The following is a 13,418-nucleotide window of genomic DNA, read 5'->3' as shown; positions in this document are numbered from 1 at the left end:
ATCTTTATGTGCCTTCCTTATTCCTCAAAGAATTTACCATCCTATTGGAAGAGAGAACATGCAAACTGGCTCCATACCAAGCTCCTCTCACATACTCATCTCAGCTGAACTTTGAAAGCAGAAACTAAATTGCATCCCCACATACTAAGGTCAAGAAAGAACTTAATGGGAAGTAATCTCCACCCGTAGCTTTACTCTGACATCAAGATTGCCAAATCCGATGGACTCTCGTGTATTCTCATGTGACCTCTGCTGGAAAATGAGAATGTTGAGCATCCTGCCACTTGGAACTTTATTCCCACTCCTCAGATTGTTTCTTCCTACTACTGGAAGTTCCTTCTGTTTCTTGTGGAGTACCTTTTGTTGTATGGAACTTTAAATAATGGTGTTTCTTCCTCCTGGGCTCTCTGCCTGACAATATACTTTTCCTGAGCAAATCCTTAAAAATGGGTCGGATCATGGCTTCAAACATTAACAGGTTGATAATGGTAAATGCGTCTCCATATCTGACTTCAACCCAGCCTCCAGATCCATATACCCAACTGCTATGGATCAGCTTTCATGGATGTTCCATAAACACCTCAAACTGATCATACCTAAGATAGTGACTTTTTTCCTTCCTGTAACTGCCCTACTGTATTCCTTATCTCTGTGAATGGTACCTCCTAGATATACAGATAATCTGAGGCTTGTTAAAATGTTGATTCTGAAGGGTAAGGTGTGTAACACAAGATTCTGTATCTCCAAGAAGTTCCAAATTTAACACACTGAGTGAGGACCACTTTTGAGTATAGAAATGCTGTAAATTGTCCACTCCCTGCCCTCTTAACTGCCTTAGTTCAAGCCCACATTATTATAGTAAGGTTCTGATATTTACTTGCTCCAGATGCTCCATGCCTCCAATATCCCACACTATTGCCTAAGTGTCCTTACTCAGATTCAAACCTGGCCATTTTATTTCCCTGCTTGAAATTTCTCAATGGTTCTTCCTAGTTTTTCATGGTACATTCAAACTCATCCATAGCACCTAGACCTTTTTTGATCTGACCTTAACTTATTAAGTTAAAGAATCTCTAAAAATACCAAGTTGTATCATCCCTAAATACTTAGAAAACCCAGCAAACTAGAAAGCCCTTCTATTTATTTCATTCTCACTTGACTCAGCTTTTTGTGGCTCAAACATTCCTCTAGTTTGATTCTCCATCACTACAAGAGGCACCTGTACATAGTTTCTCTTCTACACTGTGGTTCTTGAACTTTTGCATGCATCACCTGGAGGGGAGGAAAAGTGACTTTTTTGACTTTGTGTGATACTTGTGGATGAATGGACAAGGGGAAATTAAATGGATGAACGTTACAGGAACACAAAGATAACACAATTGGGTATAGTTGAGGAAAGATTTCACATTGATTTTCGGTTCACTGTTCCAGAGATAGCAATTTTATCTTTCTGATGAGTTTATATTTTAAGGTAGTTTTTGAACCAACTGAACTTTAAAGTTCTGACTCTTGAGACATGCACACGTACAATCACAAGGCTACGCAAGAGTTTTTTGTTTCACTTCATTTCTTAGAAAGTTATGATCTAAAGAAATGATAGTTATCATTTTGCTACCCATTATCAAAAAGGAAATAATTTTCAAAGGTATTTAGAAAATGTTAAAAATGGTGGGTAGTTATTTCATAATACTGTATATGGAAGCTAAATTGCTATAGAGTTACTATTTTACTAGCTTAATAGAAAAAAGGTTTTATGAAATTATTTTGAAATGGAACAAAGAAATAGTTGAACTAAAATACTTAATTGAAAGTACTAAAGAGCATACATAGCTTTAAAATGATAAAACCACATCTGAAACGTTATAATGCAATGTTACTTCAATATTTTTCATGATAGTGCCAAAAACTTCCCACCTCTAGTTTGACATCTTACAAATGTCTTGTAGTTTGCATCTAGAACCATTGATATATTTCAAATAAACCAACTTTGTGAACATCTTGACTCACATCATTGATTTATGTAAACTAGGAATATATTCTTGAAAAATCTTGCCAATTTAATGCTCAATGTTGAAAATGCAATATATTACTGTTACATGACTGCACTGGGTGAGTAAAATACTAATTAGGATTATTATAAGCTCTTTTATAGGATTAAAGAAGATCCAACTAAATTATTTATGTAATGGCTTTGCTTTGGCATTGCTAGTGTGTCATTTGGTTGAGCAGTGCCAAGCCAGGCCTGGTGATGCTAGACATTGGTAATTCTATATGGTACTTTTCATAACTTGATATAAGGCTCCATCTAACTCAAGAGAATTGTGACAGCTGCTCAGTAGCTGATGTTGGAAATGATCCAATGAGTGTGTGTGTTTTAACCCTTCTTCTAAATAGCAATCTTGTATTACTCAGTGACTTCATAAAACCCTTCATATTTACCATTAGAAACCACAAAGTCATTGGACGAATTACCCAGAAAACAGAGGTGAAATCAGACAATTGATTTCTAGTATCACCTGTGATACTGAATTATCAGGTAAGACTGACTGCTTGTCCAGTTTCCTCATCTGCATAATATTGTAGACCTGATAATGTTGACCTTGAAAAAACTAATTTTTAAAACTGTAAGTAGTATTAATAGGGCAATCATAAAAAGCAATCTGAATAATTTTAAAAAAGCAGTATAGATTCATGTCACTCCTAGGAAAAATTATAGAAATGTTCAATTAGTTACTATGTGATTTTTAGATTTATATAGATTAGTTACAATTTTGTTTTTAAAAATACTACCATTATTTTTCCGGAGTTCCTTGGTAATATTAATTGCCATGAGAATACCTCCAGAGATAAAGATTACCAACATACAATTTGAACAGCATAAATATCATTGAAATAGCTTTTAACAGGGAGGGCTGAAAAGCGTTCATTGTATGAAATGCTCTATGATACAGACTGTATCCTATTTATCTTTTGATACAGTGCCTAACAGTAAATTCTTGATAAATTCTTTCAAAGGAATGAGTAAATAAATGGCAATAGAGAAAATTTTGATATGCCACTCACTTTATTTTGAACTTCAAATTGGATTTAGTGTTTTTAGTTATTTTTTCAGCCACCAGAGGGCACCTGAAGGTTGTATTTTGGGCCTTCTCTGGTCTCAAAACTGCAATGCATTATTTCAGTAGCTACCATTCCAATTCAGGCCACCAGTTTTTTCAAGATGTAAGTGATACTGAATTAAAACTTAATGTGAGGACCTCAAAATACGCTTTTTGTATAAATTAAGATCAAACTACAGCGAGATGTAAAAAACCAGTACATTCTTAGTAAAAAGCAAAAGAAAAGAATTTCCAGTGTCTATTCTCATTATTATTTTCACTCACAGAGAGTCCTTGTAAAAGGGATTATATTCATATTTTCTTTTTTAATGTCATTTTATTTTCTTATAAAATATAAATAGAACATTCTGTAGTGGCAAAACTCTGTAGACATTTGATAAATCGTGGCGTATATTGACAATGGCGAAGAAAGCCAAAGAATGAAGGCGATAGAATCTGCACTTGTGATTCGATGCTGCTTTCAAAGCAGTGGTGAGTAAAAGGGCAGGTGCCAGTATTTAGCACATTCATAAACACTTATGCTTTATGCCCATTATGAGAAGAGCTAAGTGATAATAAATAGCAAATACTGTATTCCTTCTTATTCTAAAATTGTTGAGGACACACCTTTGAGAATTTATCCTTCCAAGACAGCTCCTTATATCAAAGTTGAGATTTTGATGGGGCAAGGGGCACAAGGTAGAGTCATTAAAACAGACATGTCCATTGAACTGCAACCTGTCTGACGTGCTGCTGATTTGCAGGGGGGTGGGGGGATATATTGTGTGATTTGAGGAGCAGTTTGGCTAATATAGCATATAAGTGCTCTGATTCTCTTCTCATTTCTACCATTAATGTGCTTAATGACTTCATTAGTCACTTAAATGTTCTGCATGACAGTTGCCCTATCAACAACACATCTCTCTGCTAGGGCTTCTGGGAGTATAAAGCAAGAGAAACCTGAATTACCCCTCTCATCTACTTAGAAGGTGTGACATAAAGTCAAAGTTATGGAAAAGAACTCTACAACTCTCTCTCTGTCTCTCTCACACGCGCGCGCGCGCACACACGCACTATTCTTGTCTCCTAGCAATGGTGCTCATAAAACAGCTCTGTGTCTGGACTCCACCTCCTGTGCATAAACATGGGGCTTCAGCAGACTTATAGTGAGAAAGAACATATTTATTCACTATCAGTTGCCTTTCCTATGTTTCTGATCCAATTCTTTCACTTTATAGAGACATTGTAGAGATTCTGAGTCAACTTGATTTGATGGTTTGACCTTTTCTTCCTTTTTCTAGTCACATGTAGTTCTGCTTAAATCAAACCTCCCCACGAGCTTACCCTCTGCTGGCATCCGATCACCAGAATTTTGCAGAATTCCACGCCCCTTCTGAGATGTCCCATTCTAAAGTGCCAACTACAACATTCTGACAAATAATTGTCATAGATCTTCAAAAAATGTTAATGGAATCAAAGATGCAAAGCAACAGGAAAAGGAAAATAGCAAAGGTCAGGAGTGTTCTTTGTTCAAAGAGAATAAAAAAGCACTGGTATTTAAAGCAATAGATAAATGAACAAAACACAACTATGAGCAACATTATTAAGACAACTGGAAAATTTTAACCATGGACTAACATCTGTGTTTTAAATTTCCTGAGTGTTATATTTATGGTCAAGAAAAATGACTTTGTTCCATGTTGAAGTATTTAGGAATGAATGTAACATTGTTACTAACTCTCAAAACCAAAATGGTTCAACAACAAAAATGTATACATGCTAAATGTAAACATGCTGAATATGGAGAGGGGGAAGACAGAAAATAGGAAGCTAAGGAGAGGGTTCACAGAAACACTGCAGGCAAGTCTGAAATTTTCAAAATAAAATTTTGAGAAGTATGGCTATAAATCCCAAATAAATGCTTCTTCTTGTCAGGAATTCTACTATACTTCCCTAATAAAGATACTTTGCCAATCCCCAAAATGCCTGGTTCACATTCCTCTCCCATTCTAACACTGAATTGTGTTTTACCAGGAAACAGCAGCAATTAGACAAGAACCCAGCATCATCCCATCCCCAAATGGGCCAGCCTTCCTGAATCTGGACCCATGATGGTGCTCTAGATCCTAGTGTTTTTGCTCTTCATTTTCCTCCTGCAGTTGTCCACATTCTCTTCCATCAGAGGTTGCACGCTCCATTTATTGCATCAGCCCTAGCAGCATAGTCCATTGCCTTGGTATTGTCCATCTTTTATAAAAACCATGTCTTTATCACAGAGCTCCCTCAAGAAACAGCCCCATTTCTCTGCTTCCATTCCAAGCAAGAAAGGCTTCTCAATTAGGTTGTGTATAGGGAATGTCTCCACATACTCACCACTCACTTGCTCAATCTGAGGTTATGGAAATTGTCATTTCATGAACATATAGGAGGATGGTCAAAAGAAAATTCCATCTACAGCCTCTCATCAGCATTGGAAACAAAGCAACACTCTCCATCTTCAGGCAAATTCTTCTCTTGCTTTCCACACTCTGTACCACTCCAGCTTTCACACACTAGCTTATTCCAAAGCATGGCTGCTGCCTCTCGTCCTGTTTGCTCGTTTTTCTTCTGCTAGACTGCTAACAGTTGGAGTTACCCCAGTGCTAATCATGAGACCTATTTTCTTCTCTATCTGCATTCTCTCCCTAAATTGGGGGTTCATAACCTTTTTTGTGTCCCTTTTAGGTAGTCAAGCGCAATCTATGAGTCCTTCCTCAGAATAACATAACTGAAAGCATTTTGGAAGACAGTTTGGAGATTTTTACAAGACCAAATATACTTTTAAAGCATGATCCAGCAATTATACCTCTTCATATGACACAAAGGAGCTGAAAAATACATCCACATGAAAACCTGCATGTAGATGAGATTAGCAACTTATTTCCTCATTGCCAAAACTTGAAGGCAATTAAGAGGTCCTTCAGAATGTAAGTGGGTAAGTAAACCATGGTACATCCAGACAATGGAATATTAATCAATGCTCAGAAGAAATGAGCTAGCAAACCAGGCCAAGACACAGGAGTAACTTTATTTTTTCCCCCAAACTTTTTTTTAAAGATTTATTTATTTGTACATACAAGAACTGGGGTACAGGCCAGAGTTGGGGGGATGAGAGGATTCACCAGAGACAGAGTGGGGAACAGAACAGGTAGATTGACTGAAATACCCTGCTGAGGGGAGCAGCAGGCGAGTCAGGAGAGGTCTGCTGCGCCATGTGGATTAGCTCCCTGGCTGGGGTTTGAACTCACACTGCAATGGCTGTGGCTATCTTCATAGGTTGTGTCTTACCCCCTTGTGCCACCAGGGAGGCCCCAACACAGGAGTAACTTTAAATGCATACTCTGGAAAATCTCTGAACCCTCTACTCCATTTCACCAACCTAAAATGTCTTATTTTTCAAGTACATTAAAAACAACCATACTTAGGTCTTTGTGACCCATCACATTAACTAATTCACTAGAGTCTAAGATAGGAAGCCACAGTTACATATGAATTCATTGTTGGTCTAATAATTCCCTTAAGTAATGATGAGCATAAATGATGTTGTTTCAAGATGTCTCAATAATTGTAATCTTATATGGAAATATCTGTTATTTCCATTAGTGGCAAATCACAGATACTGGTAACATGAATGTGGTTTGTACCTACAGTAAGAATTGACGAGAATGCAAAATTTCAATATGCAGAAAGTAAAAATAAAACTACTTTTTTTTCCCCACTCACATTCATGAACATCTACTTCAGAGAGCTCAGCCATTCTTGAGACTGTAAATTTTATCTATAGGTTGATAAATGATTCCCACATTTTGTTCATTTGCCTGAAATTTGAACTTTTTAATGACAGCTAGCATTTGTTGAGAGCATATACTAGGCACTCTTCCAAGCATTTTACATTCATCAATTCACTTATTTTCTCAAAACAACATCATTAGGTAAGTTCAATGTTATTCTCATCTTACAAAAAAGGGAAACCTGTAGCACAAAGATGCTAAAAAGCTCATTCAAATTTTCCAGCTACTAAGCTTCAGAGAATGGAGTCCAGGAAGTCTGCCTCCAAAGCTGTGCTCTTAGCTTCTAAGCAATCCTTCTACTAATTGGCACCTAGAATTCAGGCTTCCATCTGAACCACCTATTCTGAAACTGTACTTTCCATGACATAAATGATCCACTATCCATCTAGGCATTATTACCCCAAACCTAGGACATGCTAAGCTTCCCTTATTCTTCAAACCACTCCAAAACGTAATTCCAAAAGTAAGTAACAGTGCTGTCTCCAAACCATATCCGGGAATTGGCCCATTTTCTTAACAATTCCAGCACTAGCTTTCTAGTTGATCATCTCTGATCTAGACCACCACGTCAGCATCCCAGTCAGTCTTGTTTCCATTCTTGTCCCCAGTTTAATCCCTTATCACAAAGCATCTACAGTGCATTTTCTGAAACACAAATCTATTAAATAACCTACTTACACTCAAAACCAGACAAGCCCTTATTTGAGTCCTAAAACCCTACCTGATTTGGCCGCATCTCTCTCCAAAGTCATCTCAGCCTCTCTTCCCGCTGTTGACTAGCTCCAGTTACACTGCCATTTTCCTCCTTTTCAGTTTTTCTCTCATTTAACCTTATTTATCATTTATTGTGAAAGGGATGGAAGAGGGCAATAAATTTCAAACTACCACTAAAATATGACCAGAAGTACTTGTTATTGATGTGGCATAGCAGTGCACTACCTGATATTTTCCCCCAGCTTTATTGAGACAGACATAATTAACATAGAACATTATGTACCTTTCAGATGTAAAAAATGATAGGTTGATATATGCATGTACTATAAAATATCACCATAATCATTTCACATATCCATCATCTCACATAATTACAATTTTTCTCTAAAATAAGGACTAGGCTAGGATGCCCACTCCCACCACTCCTATTCAACACAGTATTGGAAATCTTAGCCAGAACCATTAGGCAAGAAAAGGAAATAAAAGGATCTTAATCAAAAAGAAAGAAAGAAAATTGCCTATTTTCAGATGACATGATAGGTGTATAGAAAACCCTAAAAATTCTACCAATAACCTGTTAAATCTAATAAATGAATTTAGGCAACTTACAGCATGCAAAATCAGTATAAAAACAAGTTGAATTTCTGTATACTAACACCAAAATATCTTAAAGAGCTGTTTAAAAAACAACCCCATTTATGTTAATAATTCACTTATGTTAATAATTAAGTTTGTAAATCTCATGGTATGATCTTCTCCAGAAAGTCATATATATATATATATATATATATATATATATATATATATATGCACTAGTTAAGAAAGAAATGTTGGAGTTGCTCATTCATTCAACAGAAGTTGAGTAGAAATCTATATATTCAAATTATAGTTCTTGGCTCCGATTATGGATTTTTTTTTCTATAGGAAAGTCCTATTTCAATGGTACCTCATGAGAAGTCACAAGTTGAGAATTGATATGGGATAAGACTTTTCACTTAGGTACATCCAACATCTTTCATAATGCTTTGGAGTAACATTTTCTACTTTTTTGATACCAAAACACTTAATATTTTAAGTATCATTTTGCTTATTCCTCATACTCCATTTTAAGTTATAAATTCAAAAGTATCCGAAAAAGCAGAATTTTGCATTGAATTGCATTTAAATTACTTTTTAAGTGAAATTATCCAAAACTTAATTTAACCTTCATTTGAAAACATCATAAAGAAGTCAAAATTAGCCAAACAAGTCTATATAAAGATAGCACATTAACTTTTACCTTGACTATTGATTTTGAAGTACAAACTTCTACATATTTCATAGCTAATAACCAAAAGTGAATATTTTTGTTAATGCTACTAAATTGTTCTTGATAAAACTGCTGTGTGTGCTATACAACATTACAGTCTTTAAATTTACCAAATTTGGTGAATAATTAAATGGCAAATTGGCATTCAACTAGCAGATTTTCTGCTTCCAGATAAAGAACAGGAAGAATGAATAGAACTTGCTGGAATACCAACCTTCAGGGAAGAGATGAAAGAGAAAAATACGCGATAGAAGTGATTGGAGAAGTAAGAAGAGACCCCAGGATAGTGAAAGGAATGGAATTTCAGGGAATATTTTAACAGTGTCAAATGCTACAGAGTTCCAAGAGGAGGAATGTCTGGGGTCCTTGCAGGCGCTATTTCCAGAAGACAGGAGACATTGGAAGTCAGTCTGCACCAAGTTAAGAGATTAATTACCAAATCTAGCAAAATTATTTTCTCTCTCCCAATGAGATAAAAACTTCTTATTTTACATATTAAAATTTAAGGACTTCATTTTATTTATTTTACTTATGTTAGGATTCTCTCGATTATTTCTTCTCTCTCCCCCGGGGCTCCCAACTGGAGCTGTGAGATTTAGTAAATAGAAATAGTAAATAGTAAATAGAAATAGTAAATGGTAAATAGAAATAGATTTAGTAAATAGAAATAGAGGATGCTGACTTCAATTTCAATTTCAGATAAACAATGAATCATTTTTCAGTTGAAGCCTGTCCTAAGCATTGCAAATCCTCCCTAGGAGTCTGTGGAACTGGGGGCACTGGAGGGGATAAGAACACAGACTCAAGTCACTGTGTAAACCTCACTTTACACTTATTTGAATGACCTGTGGCAAGTAACTTAACCTTCTGCCCTCAGTCCACAACTTGGAACAATGGGAATAACAATAACAATAACAAGAGCAATTGGCTTTTACTGTGTGTTGAAGTTCTTAAAGCCCTGGGCGGGTGTTCAGAACTTGGCAAATGACATCGGGATGGTTGTGAATCAAACAGGTACCACGAATTTACACGATACGGAGTCGGGGATGGTTTGCGGTTTGGGTATTAGGCCCAGCTGGGGGTGGTCAGCAGCCAAGGTAGCCAGGCAGTTGAAAACATGCAAGCCCGGGATTTTTAAAAAAGCTGGATCGAAGGAACGGTTTGAAGGTTACAGACCGACCGGGCGCGGGCAGCGTCCCACGGTGCAGGGGGTTGTGCGGATCCCGAGGCGCGGGGCGGGGCGCCGGGGGCGGGGCGCCGGGGTGCGGGCCGGCTGCGCGCTTGGGGCGAGTCGGCGGCGGGTGAGCTGCGGGCGTGCGTTGCGCGCACCTGTCCCACGATGCCACACCTGTGGCTCTCGGGAACTTGGGGACTCTGGGGGCTGCTTCTCTGCTCCTGTGCGGACCCGCGCACAGGTAACTCAATCGGGGCGCCAGGGAGGCCAGCAGGGAGGTGGGTGTAGATCCAAGCCCTGCGGGTGGGACCGCTCGGCACCAGCCCTCCCAAGGCGGCCGTGCCCTTGCCAGGCGCGCCTGGGGCTGGGGGCCCTGACTGAGAGAGGGGAACTGAGAGAGGCTACTCTTAGTTCATCAGCCTTGCTGCTGGAATTATAGAAGCTCACTCCACTCCCCCAAGTGACTGCTGAGACGCCAGACATTTGGCCTAGAGGCTGCAGGGCCCAGGAGGGAGGTAGCCTGAGTTCTCCCGCTCCTCACTCCCCTTAGGTGCCTTTCCCCATGAAAAGGAGCGCGGGGTCTCCCATTAGGACAGGAATTTTTTTTTAAACTTTTTATTTATTTATGCATGCAAGAACTGGGTGGGGGGGCTGAAAGGATTCACCAGAGACAGAATGGGGAGCAGAACAGGCAGATCTATTGAAATACACTGCTGAGGGGAGCAGTGGATAAGACAGGAGAGGTCTGTTGTGCTGTGTGGGTCAACTCCCTGGCCCGGGATCGAACTCGTGCTGCAGTGGCTGTGGATAGCTTCATAGTGCTGCGTCTTAACTCCTTACACCACCGCCACTGGGGAGGCCCCGGGAATGGGTTTTTATGGCGGGTGTCAGTCACTTCCAGAGGCAGCTGCCTTGTGCCTTCAAAGTAATACCCAGGAGAGGGTTAGGAAGAGCCTGATGAGATAAGAAATTGGAGTGGTCGGTGAAGATAAGGGAGGATGAACCTGAGATAGGTGAAGAGCAGCATGGGTTTGGAGATAGGAGCCAGCTCTCTCGCTGGAGTTTCCTATTCTTGACAGTGGGCTGCTGGGTGTTATGAAAGTGCCCCTAGCAGGAGCAGTCTAGGAACTCTTGGCTAAGACAGACGGGAAGAAAATAGGCTTTAGATGGGGAGGGGGACAGGAGAGGGGAGGGTAGTCTTTATGTTGGAGAAGTTTTGCCATTATAGGTCAATTTATTTAACCTATGCTGGTACATCCATTGCAAACAGTAATTGCAGTGGCTTTCTGTCCTCACATTTTTTTTTTTTAACCTACTGTGAGAATTTGTTATAGGATCTAGTCATTACTAGCGCTGTACAGGTTAAGCAGAAAAATACCCCTTCTAGCCAATTATGTGTCTTTTGTCACTTTAAAGCACTGCCTGCACTTCTCCCAAGAAGCAGCTCACGATGTTTGCGTGGACTGCTCCTTCTGTTTAAAACTTGTTTTCAGAACACTGGTTTGGTCTAGCTAACTCATATTTGCCCTCCAAAATCAGCAGGGGTGCCCCTTTCAAGAAGCTAGTGTAACACAAGCAGTGGGTGGGGAGCCCCTCTGACTCAGCCACAGACCCTGTGATCTCTTGTCATTCTGGACTGTCTAAGCTAAGCTTTGAGAAAGTTCGGCTTGTTACACATTTTTATGTTCCCAGGAACCTAGCACCACTGGTTGAATGAATGAGTAACTTTACATTAAGTACTCACTAACATCATGAGGCTAAAAAGATCCTAGAAATTCTCTTCTGAAGTCTTACTCTGTCACAGAAAAGAATTCCTTCTTTCAAAAACAACATTCCCTTTTGTACCTGGAATATTCTTTTGCTTTACCTTGTTTGGCATTTCTTATGTGCTTTTGTAGTGACCTGTTCCCTCCTCAGTGCTGTTTCTCCAGCTTTGTCTGGGGCTGTGTGGTCTGGGAACTGCAGTTAGTAAAATGCCTCATGAAATTAAGGGTTTAAATAAGTGTTTTATACTGTGATAGACAAGAATAATGAAGTCAATCATGTATTATTCCTGTTCTTTATAGTATCTGAGTTTGAGCTCTGAATAAAGCCAGTGAGTATTAACTAAGTTAATGACTTCACGTCCCTATCAAGTCAGTGGTTAAAAAGAGTCAAAAGTAATATTTAGTTATTTGGACTTACTTTTAACCCTATAATCTCCACACTTTTCTTACCATGTTGTACATACAGTACAAAATTTCATGCTTGAAATTAAGTCCTCAGTGACTTTATCACTACCATATTTTGATTTCTTTCAGTTGATTCTAAAATAATTCCCAAGGTCACAGAAGTAATACCAAAATATGGCAGCATAAATGGAGCAACGAGGCTGACTATCAAAGGAGAAGGTATGGTTGCCTTTTTATTTAACCAAGGTTGAAGGTTTTTTTTTAAGATTTATTTATTTATTTATGCAAGCATCGGGTACAATCAGAAGCGCAGGATGGTGAGAGAATTCACCAGAGTGGGGAACAGAACAGGCAGACTGACGAAACACACTGCTGAGGGCACAGCAGGAGAGGTCTGCACGTCATGTGGGACCCTTGCTGGTGGCCAGGGATCGAACCGGCACTGCAGAGGCTGCGGGCAGCTTTGCAGCCCAGTTCTCAACCGCTGTGCCACCGGGGAGGCCCTACGGTTGAAGTATTTTAAGGACTTTTTCACAATTAGAGCTTTGTTGTTTAGAAAATATTTCCACTGTGGCTGTTTCTGCTCTTGACCAGAATAATAAAACCCTATCACCTTTGACACCTAGCAGAATTCCCAAGGGTCTCTTTCAACTTAATCATTTGAAGTTGTATTATAATTACTTGCTTAACAATAAGATCTGGATTATAGTGAATGAAATCAATGTCTTTAATCCAGCTCTGCGATATTTGCTTTATTCTTCATGGGTCTAAAAGTATTTAATCTTTTTTTTTAATAAAGTAAAACATATGGGGGGGTTGAAATGTTAGTAAGAGGGTATGCTAGAGAAATAGAATAGTAATGAAAGAGGAAGGGAATTGAAAGCAAAACTTTGGATCCCTTCTCTTGCCACCTAATCCTTATCATATGCTTCATCAAAGCATGGGTTATGTATGACTCTTGCTCCTTGCCTGGGCTTGTGATGGAAACATAGTAGACAATCAATGGATATATTTAATGAGCAAGTCTTCCTAAGATTAAATGGAAATACTGGTTTTTATGGCCATAAAGCTCTGCAATCTAAATGAGAGTAGTATTCAGATAGATACTCATAAATTTTTGAA

General features: G+C 38.8%; 1 protein-coding gene across 2 annotated transcripts in view; it reads left to right on the top strand.

Annotated features, from left to right (window-relative positions):
* The first annotated feature begins 10,252 nt into the window (after positions 1 to 10,252).
* The window catches only part of PKHD1L1 (PKHD1 like 1), a 141,677-nt gene continuing 138,511 nt past the window's right edge, over positions 10,253 to 13,418 (top strand). For both annotated transcript variants that reach the window (XM_054692025.1, XM_037502668.2), the window contains exons 1-2: positions 10,253 to 10,366; positions 12,426 to 12,515. In XM_054692025.1, coding sequence (XP_054548000.1) covers positions 10,291 to 10,366; positions 12,426 to 12,515 — 166 coding nt within the window. In that variant the 5' untranslated portion in view covers positions 10,253 to 10,290. The remainder of the gene's footprint in view (positions 10,367 to 12,425; positions 12,516 to 13,418) is intronic.

Source organism: Talpa occidentalis, unplaced genomic scaffold (genome assembly GCF_014898055.3).
Source record: "Talpa occidentalis isolate TD23 unplaced genomic scaffold, MPIMG_talOcc4v2.1, whole genome shotgun sequence".
NCBI lineage: Eukaryota > Metazoa > Chordata > Mammalia > Eulipotyphla > Talpidae > Talpa > Talpa occidentalis.
This window is presented reverse-complemented; position numbering and strand designations above follow the sequence as displayed.